At 37.3% G+C, this 19,812-nt stretch overlaps 1 protein-coding gene across 1 annotated transcript in view; it reads left to right on the plus strand.

Annotated features, from left to right (window-relative positions):
* Positions 1-747: 747 nt before the first annotated feature.
* Positions 748-19,812, plus strand: part of SLC22A15 (solute carrier family 22 member 15) — a 90,249-nt gene continuing 71,184 nt past the window's right edge. The window contains exons 1-2 of the mRNA XM_003769821.3: positions 748-1,160; positions 18,151-18,363. Coding sequence (XP_003769869.2) covers positions 1,074-1,160; positions 18,151-18,363 — 300 coding nt within the window. The 5' untranslated portion in view covers positions 748-1,073. The remainder of the gene's footprint in view (positions 1,161-18,150; positions 18,364-19,812) is intronic.

A 19,812-nucleotide genomic window follows, 5' to 3' on the forward strand; every position in this document is an offset into this window, starting at 1 on the left:
TAGCACGTGATGTTATTTGTTCAGTGTTGTATATATATGGATTGTGTGTATATATATATACCGAATATAGTGATTTTGTTCAGTCTTCCATATACTTATATGTATGTGTGTATATACATATATGCATGTGTGTATATGTTCCGAATACACTAAGTATGTTTGTTGGATTGTTGTATTCCTTAAAAATATGGCTACAGTTTCCCTCTCCGCTAGTGCCTTTCCTCTAAAATTGCCTTCCATATGTATTTTGAATGTAGTTCTTTTTATGTCGTCTCTCCCTTTAGGAAGTGAGCCCCTTAAATTAAGAGACCATTTCCCCCCCTTTTCTTTCTTATCTCTTGCGTATAGTTCATCGACGCGCACTTAGCGAGCGCTCACTGTTTGCTGTCTGGACTTCTGTGTCTAGACTGTCATTGCCCATCCGCACTTCTGCCTTACTTGCTTTCTGACTTGACCCTATGAAGCTGTGCCGGATGCCCGGGAAAAGGGGAGCTGCTGTACGGTGGGGTGGAAGAAAGCAGGAAGCCATTCCACTTCTTGCCTTCCCGAAGGACAAAGCATCCTACTCTCTCGCTAGCCAAAAGGAGTATCCTAAGTCCTTTCTCCTCTCTCCGGCTCCAAGAACTGCAGGAACGCCCCTGCCCCAGGCCCTCGCTGGCCCCCACCCTTCACACCCAGCGCACCCCCGCCCTGCACGAACTCCCACCCGCTCCCTCTGTGGCCCCGCCCCTGCGCACACTCCTTTTTCCGCTTTCCTCCAATGATGGTCAGCAGGCGGAACGCCGTCTGCAGCCGGGGCCCGAGTCTACGCTATCCCTCGGTCCCGGGTTCTCCGCTCCGCATTACGCAGACGCGGCACTCTCCGGCCCCGCTGGCCCCCCTCCCTCCTCGCCCGCCACCGCTTCTGAATGAGCCGAGCGCCGCGCAGGGGGTCGCGGGCCCGGGGGCACTGGCGCTACGGCCCGGGGGGCTGCGCTGGCAAAGTTGTGCGTCCTTGAAGGCTGGGGTGCGGCCTGGGTCTGTGCCTCCGGGCCCCTCCCGGGGGCCGGACCGAGCGCGCGGGGAGCCGGACCATGGAGGTGGAGGAAGCGTTCCAGGTGGTGGGGGAGATGGGCATCTACCAGATGTACCTGTGCTTCCTGCTGGCGGTGCTGCTGCAGGTGAGTGCCCGCCGCATCCCACGGCCCTCCTCTGCTGCGGGGCGGCTGGTTAGGGGCCGGGGGACCGGTGTCCCGGCTCCGCGCGATCCTCCTCTACGCGTCCGGGAGGAGGGAGGCTGTGGTTCCCGGAGCTCCGAGCGGGTCTCGCCCCTCCCTCTTCTTCAGGTGCGGGGCTATGCTGAGGTTTGGGCTCAGTGCCCGAAGAATGCTAGGACTCTGGGTAGCCCGGGGCCTTGCAGCCCCAGTTCCATTCATGGGTCTCACTCTATCCTTACCTTGTTTTCTACCATCTAGCTGCTCCCGCTCCTTTTCATTCATCTGAAGGGCAAGATGTGCCTTTGCCCGGGTGCAAGGGCTGTTTTCTAGATGCTGAACATAGTTCATCCATCCCGGCCTGAACCCAGGACGGCATAATAAATAAGTGATCTGTGTCCTTTCCAATGTAATCTGGCCCTCCATGTATCAGAGCATCCTTTGGGAGAATTTAAAGGTTTTGTTTTCTTTTCATGTTTCAGTGCATTTTATAGAATAAGATGTTCAGACTCTTTTTAATGTGCAGTTAGCACTGAGATATACTAATAGACTAGAAGACATTCAGGGACTCCTTTTACTGATAAACCCAGAGAGATTAAGTGACCACTAGAATTGAGACCTAGATGTTCATCTTCCCCACATGAAGGGAACCTGAGGCCCAGAAGGAAGCTGTGGCTTGTCCCAGAAGGAAGTTGTACATATTAGCCACAGATCTGTAACTAGAATTTGAATCCTACTAACTTAAATGTTCATTCCACTGGCATTCTAAAATTATCCCAAGGAGGTTCTTTTAGATTCTGATTCTTCCTCCATAGTTTTAAAATCTATCAGAAATTCACATCAAAAGTTCTTCTATCATGACCATACTCTGCCATGATATTAAAATGTAGATATTAATTTTTATTTTATGGAAATAATTTAAAACTCAGAGAATTCTGGGGAATGAATGAATTTGGAAAGACGAACCTGAGCAACATGAATTTAGGACTTAAAGTTGGTCCTAAAGACCAACACTGTTTCACTTTCCTAAGTGGAGGGAGTTAGGAAGGAAGTCCCATCACACTTAAAATATGATGTGATACACTGGAAAAACACAGCCATTCTCATGCATGTCAGATTTGGAAATTATTATAAGAATTTCAAGGCTGATCAAAGATGAGATTAACTACTATGTGGTGCAGGTCTATGGGTATTCTTCAGCTTTTTAAAGTGCCACCTAACATGTTTAGGCATTGAGGTATAACCACAAGATTGTTAGACTTGCATAAGTGGATGAGGCAGCAGGAAAGTTTGAAAAAAAAGGAACTAGCCTTAATGATTAGTTCTCTTTTCTTTTCATGTATTGTTTGAGGTGTAGACTGCTTTCAATACCCATCAGAAGAAAGGCAGTTTGGCAAATTCCATTTTCTTTTCACATAAAGGAAATTCCCAATATACTAATGAAGTGTTTGAAAAAAATTTCCTCTAAGTTTGTTGTTTGAATACTTTGTGTACACATCTTGCTCATTAAACAATTACTCTATGGAAAAGCACTGTGCCCCAAAGCACTGTACTTGAGGCAGATGGGGAAAAAGATTGCAAAGTTTTGGAGGAAGTTTCCCTGTAGGAGTCTGTAATGCATTCAGAAAATATCTTTTGATAATCCATGAACATTAATTTACATATAGGTGCCCCCTTCAAAAAAAAAAAAAAAAACAGACACAAAAACAATCTATATAAACTTGTGGTACTAAAAGAGGAGTTGTCTTGCAAAGTGTGCTAAGTCTGGAGAAAAAGGACAGATGTAGTCACTTGGGGGACCTTGAACAAGACTCAGTAAAAATGGTATATTTCTATCATCTGATTGTGACTTCATTATTTTGCCTAATAAATTAATTCCAGAACATCAAAGTGACAAAAAATACATGTCAGGCCAACTACCTCTGATTCCTGGATTTGCTTGGATTTTTCAGTTATCATCACTACCTAATATAAATTGGCCAGAGTTGGCAGATTTTCCATTTTCTTATTGATCAGATGACTTTTTTCCATATTTTAGCATTGCTGTTGCCATCTTGTGCTTAAATAATAATAGTACTTGGTATTTATATAAAACTTTAAGGTTTGCAAAACATTTAAAATAGTGTCTCATTTGATTTTTACAATCATGAGACATACGTAGTCATTCCTATTAAAGAAAACAGGCTCAGATTAATTAAATAATTTGTCAATGATCACACAGTAATAAGACCCTGAGACAATATTTATTAAGCACCTACTATGTGCTGAGTACTATGCTGATTGTTGGGGATGCCAAGTTGGATGAAAGAAAATACACTCAGGGAATTCCCAGTCTAAAGGAGAAATCAAACTCAGCTGTTTGGGACGTCCAGTTTAATTTAGATCAAGCTGGTTTCGCATGTATTGTAGTGAGTATAGGTTCACTGTTGTAGTTCACTCATGTCTAACTTTTAGCGACCTCATGGACCATGGATCTTCTTCACCATCTTTCAAAGTCTGTTCAAGTTCATGTTCCCATAACATTATGTATCCATTTCAACCTCTGCCGTCTCTTATTCCTTTTGCCTTCCCAACATCAGGGGCTTTTTCAATGACTCCCATCTTCTCATTATGTGGCCACAATATTTAAGCTTCAGCTTCAGTATTTGACCTTCCAGTGAATAGCCTGAATTAATTTCTTTAAGTACTGGCTAGTTGATCTTCTTGCTGTCCAAGGAAGTCTCAAAAGAGTTTTCCAGCACCACAGTTTAAAAGCATTGATTCTGCCGAGCCCAGATTTCCATATAGTCCACCTCTCATAGCCATGTGTTACAACTGGAAAAAACCATAGCTTTGACTATCTAGACCTTAGTCAACAAAGTGATATTTCTGCTTTTAATGTGCTGTCCAGATTTGGTATAGCTTTCCTTCCAAGGAGCAAGCATCTTTTAATTTCATGACCGCAATCATTGCAGTGATCGTTGAACCCAAGAATATAAAATCTGACACTGCTAATAGTAAAATATGCTGCTAAAGAAGGTAAGAAAGAAGCTACTATTTTGGAAAGAACTGTATTTTTATATACAGTTTGCTACTTTGGAAACTACCTATGGCAGGGGTCTTCAAACTTTTTAAATAGAGGGCCAGTTCACTGTCCCTCAGACTATTGCAGGGCTGGACTATAGTAAAAACAAAAACTTTGTTTTATGGACCTTTAAATAAAGAAATTTCATAGTCCTGGGTGAGGGGGATAATCGTCCTCAACGCAGCATCTGGCCTGCGGGCCATAGTTTGAGGATCCCTGACTGTGGTGTCAAAGTCAGTGGAAACTGGGATCAGTAAAGTATATTTAAGAATCTCCATGGGGGAGGAAAAGGAACCTATTGACCTAGAAAAACCACATGTTAACATTATCTATGTTCTGTTTCAGGACTTCTTAAACTTTTCCCACTCATGACTCCTTTTTGCTCTAGAAATTTTTAGGTGACCCAACATATATTGATACATAAAATAGATACACGAATCAAACATTTACTGATAACAAATTATAAAGAAATTTATTTTAGAACAATTCTTTGGTATACATGTGACTTTAGCATTTATTTAAGATGGAAATAAATTTGCATACTAAGGAAGTGATTGTGCTTGTTTATGTTTACACAAAGAATTAAATCTTGGCAGAATATTTGATCCTGCAGGAACTTTTCACTAGAACATTCAAAAAACTTTTACTGTTGCCACATTTTTCATGACCCCACATTCAGTTATGGGATTCACAGTTTAAGAATTTTATTCTATTGTATTTTCTTTATTTGATTAAATATTTCCAGTTACATTTTAATCTGGTTTTCTGTAGCACTTGGGTAGGTTGGGGCTGGCAAGGTGAGTTTTACACTTTTGGTATAGAGAATTTGCTTTAATGTGGCTAGAACTAACTCAGTTAGCCTCAGTTTTCTTACATGTAAAATTGGTTGGACTTCTGAGGTCCATCCTTCCTCCTTCCATGTATATGATTCTGTGACCTTTTCTAACTCTCAATCTATGATCCTATGAACTGTTTCATATTCATAAATGATTTTTAAGTGGGAGCTGCATTCATATGCAAGTTGTTCCCTTCCCCTCTCTATGCAATATTTATATTTTAAATAAAAACAAACTATGTATCTAAAATGAAAGTAGCTCAGCCTTGTTCATAGTCAAAATTAAGATTTGATTCAATTTAGGATACCTTTGTTAAGAGCTCTTTTTTTAATGCTGAGCTTAATGCTAAGTTTAATTGATAAGAGTTCCTTCCCCCATAAATCTCACAGGGGAATATGATTGACATTCAAGAGATAATAGTAAAAACAGTATATGGAGTCAGTGTATTTTATAGGGGCAGAGTGTATGTAATATTTTTTGGGGGAAAGTTAACTAGAGCAGAAGTGTTAATTTCATTGACTGGATGGATCAGAGTTCAGAATTTCTGAATATGACCTGACCCAGATTAAAATGTAATTGGGAAATGTTGAATGAAGTAGTTAAAAATATAATACAGCACTGGTAATATTGATTTGTGGTTTTCTAAGTCAATATGGGGCTCATTGGAATCTGCTTCTATTTGAATTTGACACCTCTGAGGAATCAAGAAAAACTTCTTGGAAAAGGTGACAAAAATTGGGCTTCAAGAGTGAGAATTCAGTAGGAAAAGAGTTGGGAGGAGATAACATTTCAGACCCAGAAACAGGCAAATCACAGGTCATGTTTGAGAACCAGAAAGGAGGCTGGTTTGGCAGGAAGCAGTGGAGTAAGGCTGCCTTTGGACCTGATGCCCAAGATGGGTATAGGATACTTTTCTGGATGTCTTTTTAAAAACAAAACAAAACAATGTGGCAATTAACTTTCAAGTGATTACTGAACCAGCTAAAAGTTGATTATAATGTTTAACGTGTGAGTCATTTTGTTTACTTTTCATTTTTTGCCTCTGTTTCCTGGTAGCAATTGTGAGTTGGAATGCTAGTCACTTAATTAGCATTTAATTAAGTGCCAACTGTGTGCCAGGCACTGTTCACACATATAGAGGCAGGAAAATAATAAATCTAGTTGGATTGTGCACAATTCCTGCATACATGAATGTGGAGAAAAATGGAAAACAGGACATACTCCTTTGTTTTAAATTCCATTAGGTATTGGAATATTACTGTACCCTAAGAAACGATTGACTGAAGAATACAGATACATGAAAATACTTATATAGGCTAATGCCAGAAACTAGTCACATAGTCAGGGATAAGTGATATGGACAAATTGTATTGAGTCATTGCCATTTCATATGGAGAAGAGAGTGTTGGCCAAGGTATATGTAGGTGCTTTGCAAACATTTTCTGCCTCTGGGTCCTTCTGGAAGAGCCACAAACTAAGCAAACTATTTATCATAGGTGAGTTTTGAGCGCATGTTGGGTTTATTCCCCAAATTTCTGGGGATTTTATTGCTTTCCGCCCACTTTGGGTCACATAAAGGCTTGTCAAATCAAATTCAAGGAAAAATACAAGGAAGTGCGTGGTTAGCTATTTATGTGGCATTGGCTTGTCATTCTGGTATCCCAAGTCTCACAGGTAGTAAGTAACCCAGCTTCTCTGACTCCAGAGATATTGCTTCTGCTGTATCAACCTCTAATGATATCTGAGTTTTTATTAATCTTGTTTATTTTCTTATGATTACAGTGTAGGAAGAGAAGACCCAATCATCAATGCAATTTGTTTTCTTTCTGTTAATGGGTTTCATTCATTTAATTTTTTCTTTTTAAAAATAATAATAGCTTTTTATTTTTCAAAATACATGCAAAACCTTGTGTTTCAGCAGTTAATCTAATATAGGTTAAACATGCACAATTCTCAGAAACATATTTCCACATTTATCATGCTACACAAGAAAAATCAGATCAAAAGGGGAAAAAATGAGAATGAAAAAAACTATCAAGCAAGCAACAAAAATACTATGTTGTGATCCATATTCAGTCTCCATAGTCCTCTCTCTGGATGCATTGGGTCTCTCCATCATAAATCTCTTGGAATTGGCCTGAATCAATCTCATTGTTGAAAAGAACCAAGTCCATCACAGTTAGTCAAGTTGATGGGTATTAAAGGAAGGGCAGACCATTGGCAATCTGGAGCATGCGAGATCTGGAGACAGAGGACCCAAGTTCAAATTTTGACTTTACCACTTATTATTTTTGTGATCTTCACAGATCATTTGGCTTTCCTGGGTCTCGTTTTACTCAATGGTAAAATGAGAGAGTAAAGGAGATTGGACTAGATGATGATGAAAGTCTTCTAAATATGTGTTGTTATAGAGCTATCTGAAGACCCAGATCCCAAGTTGGTAGGGAGAAAAGACGAGGAAGGCTTCTCTTGACAGGGTTGGAATTTTGTGAAGTTTTTGATCTCAAGTTTGGAGCAATGCTCCATCACCCCTCCAGATTGGAAGAGGAATCATGGTAGCCTTGTGGTGATAAACATTGATAGGATTCAGAATTGAAAGTAGTTTTTGAGTTTATCATCTCATGTCCTTATTTTACAGCTGAGAGATTTACCACTTAGAAAGGTAGAACTATTTGCACACACATACTCAGGTAGTAAGGTATTCAAATCGTATTTCTGTAGTGCTGAGAAACTTACAAAATACTTTTTTCCCAACAGACCTGTGAGGTAGATTAGATAGATGTTATTTTCACTTTTTTGTAAATAAATAAAGTAATACCCAGAGGGGTAAAATGCTTGTTAAGTGATCAAAATGACTTAACCCATATGGCTATGGAGTGTGTTGAAGGTGGCAGCCTTTTTCTGTTATTACCCACAGTCCTATTTCTCATCCCTAGAGATGGGGAGGCGACCTAACCATCTCTTAACCCATATAACTGTTCATCAAGATCTCTTAAATATGAGCTAAATTAAAGATGGAAACTGTGGTTGAGTACTCATGCAGTGAACCCACCATGCCCTATTTATGTCATCATTTAACCAAGATTAATTAAAATGTTGGTCCTGCTGATTAATTTTGGGTCATGCTGTACTTGGCATCCTTCATGAGTAATTTAGAAAATGTCATTAGCTGAACTGGTAAAGAAAGTTAAAAAAAATGCTGGATAATATATTTCACCAAGTTTGGAAAAAGAGAATAGTAATATACATGAATGTTGTCTTATCTTATGGTGGTGTTTTTAAGTTTTAAAAAAGCTTGCCTCTTGTATCCTATTACTTTTTATTTAATTTTCATAATTTGTGTTGTTTTGCATGAAGTCTTTAGGTGTATCTGAAGACTGGGGTTATGATCAGTAGTAATAGTTATTCTTTTAACCAAGTGTAAGTGGCAGAACAAGTAAAGAGTAAAGACATTTTTTTAAAAATGTTTTTATTTATGTATTTGTTTTTATTTGCTAGAATGTCTCCCTATAACTCTCTCCCTCTTATATCCCAGAGAATTAAACAAATGAGTAAAACCCTGAAGAAAATGTGATGTGATAATGTATACAACATTTCATATCCATAGGATTCCCTCCTCTTCCTCCATATACACATATCTATGTAAAGGAATTGGGGAAAGTATCTTATTTTTATTCTTTTTTGTAATTTTGAAACATTAATTTTTAAGGAACAAGCATTTATTAAGTACTTATTAAGTAAACAGTACTATGCTTTCCATTGTTTTATGATGGTTATTTTCAATTACATTGTTATAGTTATGTGTTTTCTTGATTTTCTTTACTTCATTTTACATTAGTTAATCAGTAAATTTCTCCATGCTTTTCTGAATTCATCATATTCTTTGTTTCTGATAACACTCAAATACCACAGTTTATTTAGTCATTCTCCAATCAGTGAGAATCTCTTTGCTATCATAAAAGGACTACTAAAAATGTTTTAGTGTACATAGAGCTATTCTTTTTATCAACATATTCCTTAGATAGATTCCTAGGATGATTTGGGTCCAAGACCATGGAAATTTTAGTTATTTTATTTATATAATTACAAATTGCTTTCTAGAATGCCATACTAATTCATAGCTCCACCAACAGTATTATAGTATACCTGTCTTTCAATAACCTTTTCAATATTGATTATTCCCATTCTTTCTTATCTTTAACAGTTTTCTGGTGTTAGGGAAAACCTCAGGGTTGTTTTGATTTTCATTTCTTCTATAATTAGTGATGTGGAGGATTCTTTCATAGAGTTGTCAATAGTTTGCAGTTCTTTCAAGAACTGATTTTATTCATAGCTGTTCACTTATCTACTGTGGACACTGGCTTTAATATTATATATTTTCTAGCTGTCTACATATCTTAGATATTTAAACTTTATCTGAAAATCGGATATAAAATGTTTCCCATATGAAATTTTTAAATTTTAACTTTTAATAAATGATAATAACTTTATTTTTCAAAATACATGCAAAGATAGTTTTGACATTCACACTTGCAAAACCTTATATTCCAAATTTTTCTCCTTCCCTTCCTCTTTTCCTCCTCCCCTAGACAGAAAGTGATCCAATATAGGTTAAATATGTGCAATTATCCTAAACATATTTTCACAGTTATGCTATACAAGAAAAATCACATTGAAAGGGGAAAAAGTGAGAAAGAAAAAAACAACAAGCAAACAACAACAAATGTGAAAATATTATATTGTGATTCACATTCAGTCCCCATAGACCTCTGGATGTAAATGGCTCTTTCTGTCACAAATCTATCGAAATTGGCTTGAATCACTCCATTGTTTGAAAAGAGCTAAGTCTATCACATCACATAATCTTATTGCTGGGTACAATGTTTTCTTGATTCCATTCACTTCACTTAGCATTGGTTCATTTAAGTCTCTACAGGCTTTTTTGAAATCATCCTGCTGATTGTTTCTCATAGAACCATAATATTCCATTACATTCATGTACCATAATTTACTCAGCCATTCTCCAATTGATGGGTATCCACTCAATTTTCAGTTTCTTGCCATTATGAAAGGGCTGCCACAAACATTTTTGCACACCACATTTTTTTTTTCCTGAGGCAATTGGGGTTAAGTGACTTTGCCCAAGGTCACACAACTAGGAAGTGTTAAGTGAACGCAGGTCCTCCTGACTTCAGGGGTGGTGCTCTATCCACTGCACCACCTAGCTGTCCCCCATAATATTTTTAATGTAGATATAAAAGTAACCTAGATATCCTGATAGTAGCAATATGATTTATTTCTTTTTTTTCCTGAACCAACCAGATTTGTTATTATATTGGCATGAGGAGAAAATCCTTTTGGCAATGCAGATCAGAACCTGTTCTGTAAGATATTATTATATGTGGTCTAGGGTATTGAAACATTGAGGGCTGAAGATAGAAACTCCTGACTTTAAATTCTGCTTTCTTCCCACTTCTCAGTGTTGCCTTTAATTTCTTAAAGTATTTTTTAAAATTTAAAATAGTAACTTTCTGATACTGGAATCTCCCTAATGTTGGCAAAATGGCAGTCTGGACAAAACAATCTGAATGGGTAAGAGAGATGAGATGGGGATATGGTCTGGTATTTTAAAACTTATTATGGATAACCAAGAGTTGCTAGAAGAGAAAGCCTAATGTTATAAAGAAAATACTAGACTGAAAATTTAAAATCTTGTTTTTTGATTGCTGACTCTACCTTAATAGCTACAAGACTCCCATCAAGTCACTTCATCGCTTTGTACTTCAGCTTAATCACCGAGAAAATGAAGGAGTTAGACTTGATAATTTCTCCTCTCTTCTGAACTAAAAAAAACAAAAATTAGATAATTGCATGTGAATTATCCCAAAACAAATTCAAAAATAAAAAAGGAAAGACAGCACCATCCATATATTATGTGCTCACAGGTCCTTCTATCCATGGGGTTTCTGAAATGATACATTATTTTAAACCCAAAAGCTCTAGTTTCATCATCTATAAAATGAGGGAACCGGACTACATGGCCCCTTAAGTCCCTTTGTTCACTTTAAGTCTATAACATTAGGGTCAATCATTGAAGTCTTAATGGATCCCTATAGTATCCACAGGTTTGGAACTTTTCTTCTCTCTTTCTATCCCTTACCCTCACAGGACTTCCCTCTACTTCTGTAATTTGGAAAGATTGGAAACACCTAAACTTCACTAAATCTAGGAATGTAAATTGAGATAGAGAACAGCAAATTAAAACTTAAGTGTGAGTTTGGGGCTTTGAGATATACCCATTGGCCTTTTTCAGTATCCAAAGGACAAATTACCTTTTCCCTATCTAGTTAGCATTACAGAGAAAATGGATAACTAGTAATTCATTTCCTGGGCATATGAAATCAGACTGTAAATTCCTTGACAACAAAGACTAATTTTTCTTTTTCTTACCATCTTCAGTGTTTGTGTAGACTCAATCAATTGAACTGAATTTGAAAGAGAGGGAACTCCTTAAATACTCTTTTCTGGGATTCAAATCTTCCTGTCTCCTTTTAAAAGAACATAGAATTGTGGTTTTGCAGCTCAAAAGGACCTCAGAGACCATATAGTCCAACCCTTAGGGGCTTTTTATCTCTGTCTTTCTGTCTCTGTTTCTCAAGTCTATATATCTTTCTCTGTCTCTCTGTGTCTCTGACTCTGTCTCTCTCTGACTGTCTTTCTTTCTCTCCACCTCTTTGCCCCCCTATCTTTCCCCTTCTCTTTCCTTCCCTCTCTCTCCTCCCCTCTATCTCTATCTCTCTGTCTGTCTCTGATTGTCCAGCTCTTTCTCTATCTCTATCTCTTTCTCTCTGCCCCTGTCTCCCCCTCTGCCCCTCTGTCTTCTCCTATCCCCTTCTTCCCCTCTCTCCCTCCCTCTCTGTCCCCTTTCTCCTTTCTCTTCCCTCTCTCTTCCTCCCTCTTCTTTCCCCCTTCTCTCTGTCTCCTTCCTTCTCTCTCTCCTTCCTTTTCTCTCTTCCATCCCTCCCACCCTCTTCCCCCCCCCATTCCCCTATCCCCACATTGCCAGATGCCTTTGCACATTTCAAACTCAACAACAGAGCTCATTAGCTTTTCCCCTATTGTTTCCACTTCAGAACTTTCCTATTGCTGTCAAACATATCACTCTCCTTCCAGTCACCAGGTTCATGACCGCAAAGCCATAGTCATCTCTTCATTCTTGCTCACTTTGCTGCTCCTCATTCCCTGTCAGTCACTAAGTCCTATCAGTTCTGTTTACATACACAGAATATTCTCTCAGATCTTTTTCTCCATTCACAGAACTGCTGGTCTGCTTAGGTCCATCTTTTAACACATCTTAACACTATCTTTAACACATCTTCAACACTATCGAAATAACCTTTTAATTGGTGTCCTTGCCTCAAATTCCCTCTCTAACTACACACATCCTACGTACAACTGCCAGAGTGATATCCTAAAGCACAGACAGAACCATGCCTTTCTCCCTGTTCAATCAACTCTAGTAACTTCCTGTTACCAATAGGAGCAAATATTAATCCTGTTGCTGAACATTTCCAGTCCAATCCAATAAGCATTTATTAAGTACCTACTAAGTTCCAAGTACTGTGCTACTATACAATTAATAAAAAGATTGTCCCTGCCCTCAAGGAACTTACAATCTAAATTCCTTTGCATTTAAAACCCTTTACTTTGGGCTCCAAGTTGGATTTCTAGTCTTATGAATGTTAGTCCTTCCCCTTCATATATTATTGAGCTCAACCAAACTAGCCTCGCTCTTTGTCACACACTACAATATATCTCCTGTCTCCTTACATTTGCAACAACATATTTTTCCCCTTTATCTGGAATGCATTCCTGTCCCATCTTGTCTTTCTAAAATCCATGATTTGGAGCCAGCTATATGGTGCAGTGGATAGAGCACTGGCTCTGGAATCAGAAAGACATGAGTTCAAAGATGATCTCAGACACTTAATACTTCTTAACTATGTGATGCTGGGCAAGTCACTTAACTTCAAATGCCTTGCAAATAAACAAATGCTTAGTTTTCTTCAAAGCTTGTCTCAAGCCACTTCCTCCATGAAGTCTTTCCTGATTCCCCCAGCATTTCCCTGCCAAAAGTTACATTGTATTTATTTAGTATATCCTGATTTTGTGTCTGTCTCTATGTGTACATATTTCTGATAATGTAATATAATCTCTTTGAGGAAAGACATGGTTTAATTTTTATCTTTGCATCTTCAACAGCTGACACATAGTAGGTATTTAACAAATATTTGTTGTGATTATTTATGATCTTGTTGTACTTGTAATTTTAAGTTCTTGAATATTTCAACGAAATGGCCCCTTCCTATGTTGTAGCTTTTTATAGGTTCCCGAATCAATATGGAGAGAAACCATTTTCTTTTCTTTTTCCTTTGTAATAAATTGCTGCCATAGAATGACCTACATAAGCTATTCATTCCTCTAGATTTACTGCTAAACATGAAAATACTTCTTACTGTGGTTCACATTAACCTTATGTTATATTACTTATCATATCATGACTTTTTTTTTCCAGGCCAGTTTCATTCTCTTAACATGACAAACGACTCTTCCTTTGCCTTAAAAGAAAAAAAACAAACAAACTTCACTTAATAGTTGGATCACTGCCCTATAAAACAGACTTTTTATTCTTCAGATAGCAGAACACATGGTAAATTTCAGATTGATCAGATCTTATCAAGGGGGGTCATCTGATCAGAAAGTTATATTGTTCAAGCTACATGAATTTCCATTTCATCTGTTTCATGAAAAAGATGTCTTTTCTTAGAGCCAAGTGAACTCAAACATTGTCCAGAGTTTGGTATTATTAGCTTAATAGTTCATGTGTGCTGGCTAAGCTGAAAAACAAACTAAACTAAAAAAAAAAGCTTATATACCTGCTTTGTGGAAGGTACTTAGAGCAGGAATCCTGAAGCCTCATTTTTTAATCCTGACCCTGTTACTGACATCACTTTTCTGTATCTCTCTTCTCATCAGTAAAATTGAAATAATATTTACAGTACAGAAATCTCATTATAATTCTTTATAAAGCAAGGATTCTTAACTTGGTTCCTCTAGATAGATTTCAGGCGAGGGAAATACAAGGTCGGTGACCTTGGATAAGGGGGAAAAAAACCCATCTTTATTTTTCACTAACTTCTAACTGAAATTTAAATTCAATTAAAATTCAATTATTTAAAAATATATTCTGAAAAAGTTAATAGGTTTCATCAATGAATATCAATGAATATTAATCATTATTGATAATTAATGTTATTAAGGAGTTTCAAGAAGTGGTGAGAAATATTCTGCCCTCAAAAAGTTTACAATCTATTGGGGGAGACAGTATGCAAACAGTACATGCAAAATGGATTATATTCAGGCTAAATAGGAAATAATTAAAAGAGGGAAGGCACTGGAATTAAGAAGGTTTAGAGCTTCCTATAGAAAATGGGATTTTCATTAGAACTTAAAAGGTAGCCAAGGAGGACTGTAGTCAGAGCAAAGAAAAACATGGAAGATAGCCAGAAAAAAATGCTGGAGCTAAGAGTTGGAATGTTTTGTAGACATCCAAAGGAATTCATGATAAAATAAAAGAAAGAACCAATCACTGTTTTAAAATTTCCATAGCATCACAGGACTTGTAGGTGTCAAAGACCTCAAAAATCATGTATTCCCCTCCTCCCCCCCACTTCCCATTTTAAAAAGAGATAACTGAGGATCAAGGAAAATAGTCACCCATTGCAGTAGTACCAGAGATGCCATATTTTTTGACTCCAAATTAATTCTCCTCTAGGCTGTACACTCAGTTCTTCTTTTCTCTATCATGTCTCAGAAACCTCTTCTCCCTGAAAGTTTACTCCACCTCTGGAATTCTCACACTGAAAAATACCCTCTTCTCCTGCAGTTTCTTCCTCCAATAAGCCTTTAGCAAGTGCCTATCATATAGTAGGTGCTTAATAAACAATGTTCTTTTGCACATGTTTAACATACGCTGGATTACTTCCATCTAAGGGAGGGTGTGAGGGGAGGAGAGGGAAAAAATTTGGAACACAAGGTTTTGCAAGGGTGAATGTTGATAACTCTATTTTGAAAATAAAAAGCTTTATATTAAAAAAAAGAAAAGAAAAATAAAGTTAAAAATAAAAATAAATAAATAAATAAATGATGTTCTTTTCCTATTACTTGTCCTCTGATTGGCTGGTCCTTTTCCATTTGAAGAAAGATGCCCAGTTCTGCCCTGTCTTCATTCTTCTCCAGATTTCACCTCTGGTTCTCCTAAATTTCTCTGTCATGTGCTTGTAGGTGTTCCCATCATTCTTTTGTGTTTTGTCTTCTACCAATAGAATATAAGCTCCTTGAGGACAGGGACTGTCTTTCTGTTTATATTTGTATTCCCAAGTCTGCACAGGGTCTTGGCCATGTAGTAAAATTAAAAATGCTTTTTAATGTGTTGGTTCTATTGTGTCTCAAAACACTCAATTGTGCCACTGAAAAATGGAAGGTTCCTTGCATTCTAAGTCCATGTGTGCTGAGAACCCACTGATAGAACCACTGATGGAACGGAACCACTGATGGCAGCAATAATTGAATGTATACTTATAGAGAAATTTGTTTAAAGGCATTTCTTAACAAGGCAGTAGCAGCAAAATACCCTGTTTTGATCGGAGTAAGGTGAACACTGGGTATTCACAAAGACTTGTAAATTGCTGCTCTGGATTTTCCTTCTCTGCAGCCCAGAGGGAGGAAAATCCATAATAAGCATTTATTAATTCTAAAGCACGCCTGGTGTGTCAGGTACTGTGTTAGGAAAGCTTAGGTGGCACAGAAGACAAGAGTATTGTACCTAGAGTAGGGAAGACTTGAATTCAACTCCAGTTTAAGACAACAGCTGTGTTGTCAAGTCACTTTAACCTCTGTCTGCCTCTTATCTCTCATCTGTAAAATGGGAATAATAATAGCATTTACCTCTCACAATCCTTTTAAGAATCAAATAGTATGATAATTGTAAAGAACTTAGCACAACATCTGGTACAAAGAAAGTGCTATATAAATGTCAGCTATTATGATTATGATTATTATTATTGTTAGGGATACAAATACAAGACCCAAGCCTTCTCTTCCTTCAGGGAACTTCCTTATAAACAGGGAGATAAATATACATATGTAGGTACATGCACAATATATATATATATAAGGCAAATTTTGGAGGGGGATGTACTAAGAGATGGGAGGATGAGCAAAGTTTTCATGTAAAAGGTAGAATTGCATTGAGTCTTAAAAGAAGGGAAGGGAAAGGGAATAGACAATTATAGACTGCATATTATATGCCAGGTACTGTGCTAAATGCTTTACAATTATTATCCCATTTGATTCTCACAATTCTGCAAAGGTAGGTGCTATTAATACCCCCCTTTTACAATTGAGGAAACTGAGGCAGACAAATTAGACAACTTGCCCAGAGACACATAGCTAGTAAGCATGTGAGGCTGAAGTTATAGTCAGATCTTTCCAACTCTAGACCCAGAGTTTTGTCTACTGTACCAAATAAGTGCTTCATTGCATAGGAAGAATAGGGAAAGAAAATATACCTGTAAGTTCATTAGTTTAATTAGCTCCTTGATTAAGAAATTCCTTCCCTTGATTCAGGTCAGTACGTTCACTACCATTTCTGTCCTAGAAAATTGTCTAAGATAGATACTAAGAAATCAAGTGACTTGCTGAGAGTCAGTATGTCAGGTAATATTTGAGCCTGCTTTTTCCTGCCTAAGAAGCCAGCTGTATGCCATCCTACTTGTCTTGAAGGTAACCAGAGATTTGAAGCAAAAGCAGTAAAGTTGGCATCTCAGGTATGAGGGACAATAAAGCAAAACTGGGAGATGCAGAGCAATGTTAAGTTTCTATTAGAAGCTCCATACAGTTGGACCATGTTGTTTGTCATGAGGAATGATGCGTAAAAAAGCTAGAAAGGGAAATTGGGACCAACTTGTCGAGAGTGGATGGAGAATAGAAAATTATAAGACTTTCTCTCTTAATAAAGAAGAAATAGGAACTTCTTGCTATAATGAAAAAGAAATTGGGAGCAGAAAAAAGTAGGAGTGGAATTTGGCAAAACTGACAGAGGGATGTTGGAATTGAGGATAAGATCTAGCAAGTCTGAGAGAATTCAGAAAAGATCTAAGGTAAATTAACTCTTTCTGAGATGAGGGAAACAAGGAATACAGTAAGCAGTAATTCATAACAAACAGTTAAAAGTTAAAGATTTATTTAGGTATTTGAGTTTCTGAAATTTTACTGTAAATATTACACAGTTTATTTAAATATGATCATGAATAGATCTAAGAGTTATGCTTAGTTTTATTTAACAAAGTTATAGGGGTTTTTATTTTTTTTTTTTAATGAACAGGAAAGTACTCTATTCTTTGAGACTTAAATTAATCATTCATATAAGAAACATAATTGTTTGAACTTTGACAGAAGCCCAATTGAAAGTGTCCACCCAGTGGTGGAATTTGATTGGAATTTGGAGCGTCTTGATTTTGGGCAAAGTATCTAAAAAGAAGTAACAGCTTTGGAATTGACAGTCTTATGATAAATGTGAACATATGTTTAGAAATATATGTTTAATCTATATTGGATTACCTGCTGTCTAGGGGAGAGTGAATGTTGAAAAAAATATTTTTGTAAATATTAAAAAAAACTATTATTAAAAGAGGGAAGTGATAGTCTTGCAAGTTCAGACTTCTAAAGTGATAGCTAGTATCACACCCATCCTTTTCACTTTCCTGACCTTCTAGGAAACTCAAATAAAGCAGTATTTCCTTGAGCCCTTTGAAAAAACTATAAAATTCAAGATCCACAAGGTGGTGATGGTGTTGGTATAATTATACAGCATCATTAACTACACTGGCCAGAAAAATGCATCCAATGGAAGAGTGTAAATTCATGAGAATGAAATTTTTAAGGTGGATGGCAATTTTCTGTGGAATGTTTTAATGTTGTGCATCTTTATTGCTAGCTTTATGTTGCCACGGAAGCGATCCTTATTGCATTGGTCGGAGCAACGCCTTCCTACCACTGGGACCTGGCAGAGCTTTTGCCTAATCAAAGCCATAGCAACCAGTCAAGGACTGAAGACCAAGCCTTTGGGGAATGGTTCCTGACAGCCAATGGAAGCGAGATGCACAAGCACGTCCATTTCAGCGGCACCTTCACTTCCATTGCCTCCGAGGTAAATGATGAGGAAGTGAAGAAGAAATAGAGTAGTTGGGTCACTTTAATAAATTGGCTTCTTTGTCCATAGTCACCTACTCTTCGAATTTTATTTGCCTGAATTTTAGAGATACCTCAAAAGATCATCCTAATCATCATCAATAACAATCAAAATAATAATGAAACTGTGCTGTTTTTATTTGGAGAGTGGGGATAGTAATTGAGAGTGTATGTATATTCCTGGAGCTGGGAACTTCTGGGGAGGAACAACTTCTACCAGTCCAAGTTAGCTCCTTGTTAGGTAGGAATTGCCTAAAGTGCTGAGAGATGCTGTGATTTGACCTTTCTGCCATAGTTAGAGGCCTGCTCATTAGGTCTTTCTGGCTTCACAACCAAATGAGAAATACCGATAGCAACATGGCCTTCTTCAAACTGGTCCAATTTAATGAGGAATGGGAAAATGCTGTCTAAAAACTTGTTCTTTTTTCTCCTCACTAGAAAGAAAAGGGCAAATAGACCAAAGCTGAATTGTAGTTTGCCAGCCTTTTAACAGGATTAGAAGCTCCTTGAGTGTGGATACTGAAAACCTTACATTGTTTATTGCATCACTATATGCAGAATAGGAGGTCAAGAAACATTTATTTACTGAAAAAAATAAGGAAAGTACAGAGATCCTGTAGAAATTGACATGAGAAAATACTGAAGTTGCCACGCAGCCTGATAGATTCTTTATTTTTAATTTGTTTTTTGTTTCCTTGGATATACTTTTCATGTGTAACAATTTACTCCACACATTAGTATGACAACTATTTTTCTTGAATATATTTATCATAACAACTGGCATTTATATACTACTTTAAGATTTGCAAGTTGCTTTATAAATATATTTTGATCTTCCAAGGAAAACAGGGAGGCAGGGTGCTATTATTAGTTTCATTTTACAGATAAGGATTGAGTCAAACAGAGTTAAGTGACTTACCAAGGAGAATACAATTAGTATCTGAAGAATTTGAACTCAGGTTTTCCTGATTTGTATTAACCTGTGTCTCAAATTAGAAATAGAACACAATTTTTTAGCCTCAATTCCATATAGACTATGTCTGTGGTCCCACAGAGCTGCTCAGCTTAATCCCCTAACATATATTATAAAGGTTATGGCCTTCCAGCATGGCGTGTAGCCTGGGAGGAGGATTTAACCACTATATTGGTGATGGAAAATTTGCCACATAGGCAGTATTTGTGGATTTAGAAATGATTCTATTGTTTGAATGATAATAGAAAGTGCAGAGGACCAGTGGTCAAACTACCAGTCTGAAACCCCAAAGAATGACGTCTGTGTAAACTCTTCAGAAGGTTTTTGGATTTAAGTGGGTCCTACTCAAGAAAGTGGTAGCTAGGTGACACAGTGGATAGAGTTTGGGACCTAGAGTCAGGAAGATTCTTCTTGAATTCATATTTGGCTTCAGAC

Source organism: Sarcophilus harrisii, chromosome 4 (assembly GCF_902635505.1).
Source record: "Sarcophilus harrisii chromosome 4, mSarHar1.11, whole genome shotgun sequence".
NCBI classification, from domain to species: domain Eukaryota; kingdom Metazoa; phylum Chordata; class Mammalia; order Dasyuromorphia; family Dasyuridae; genus Sarcophilus; species Sarcophilus harrisii.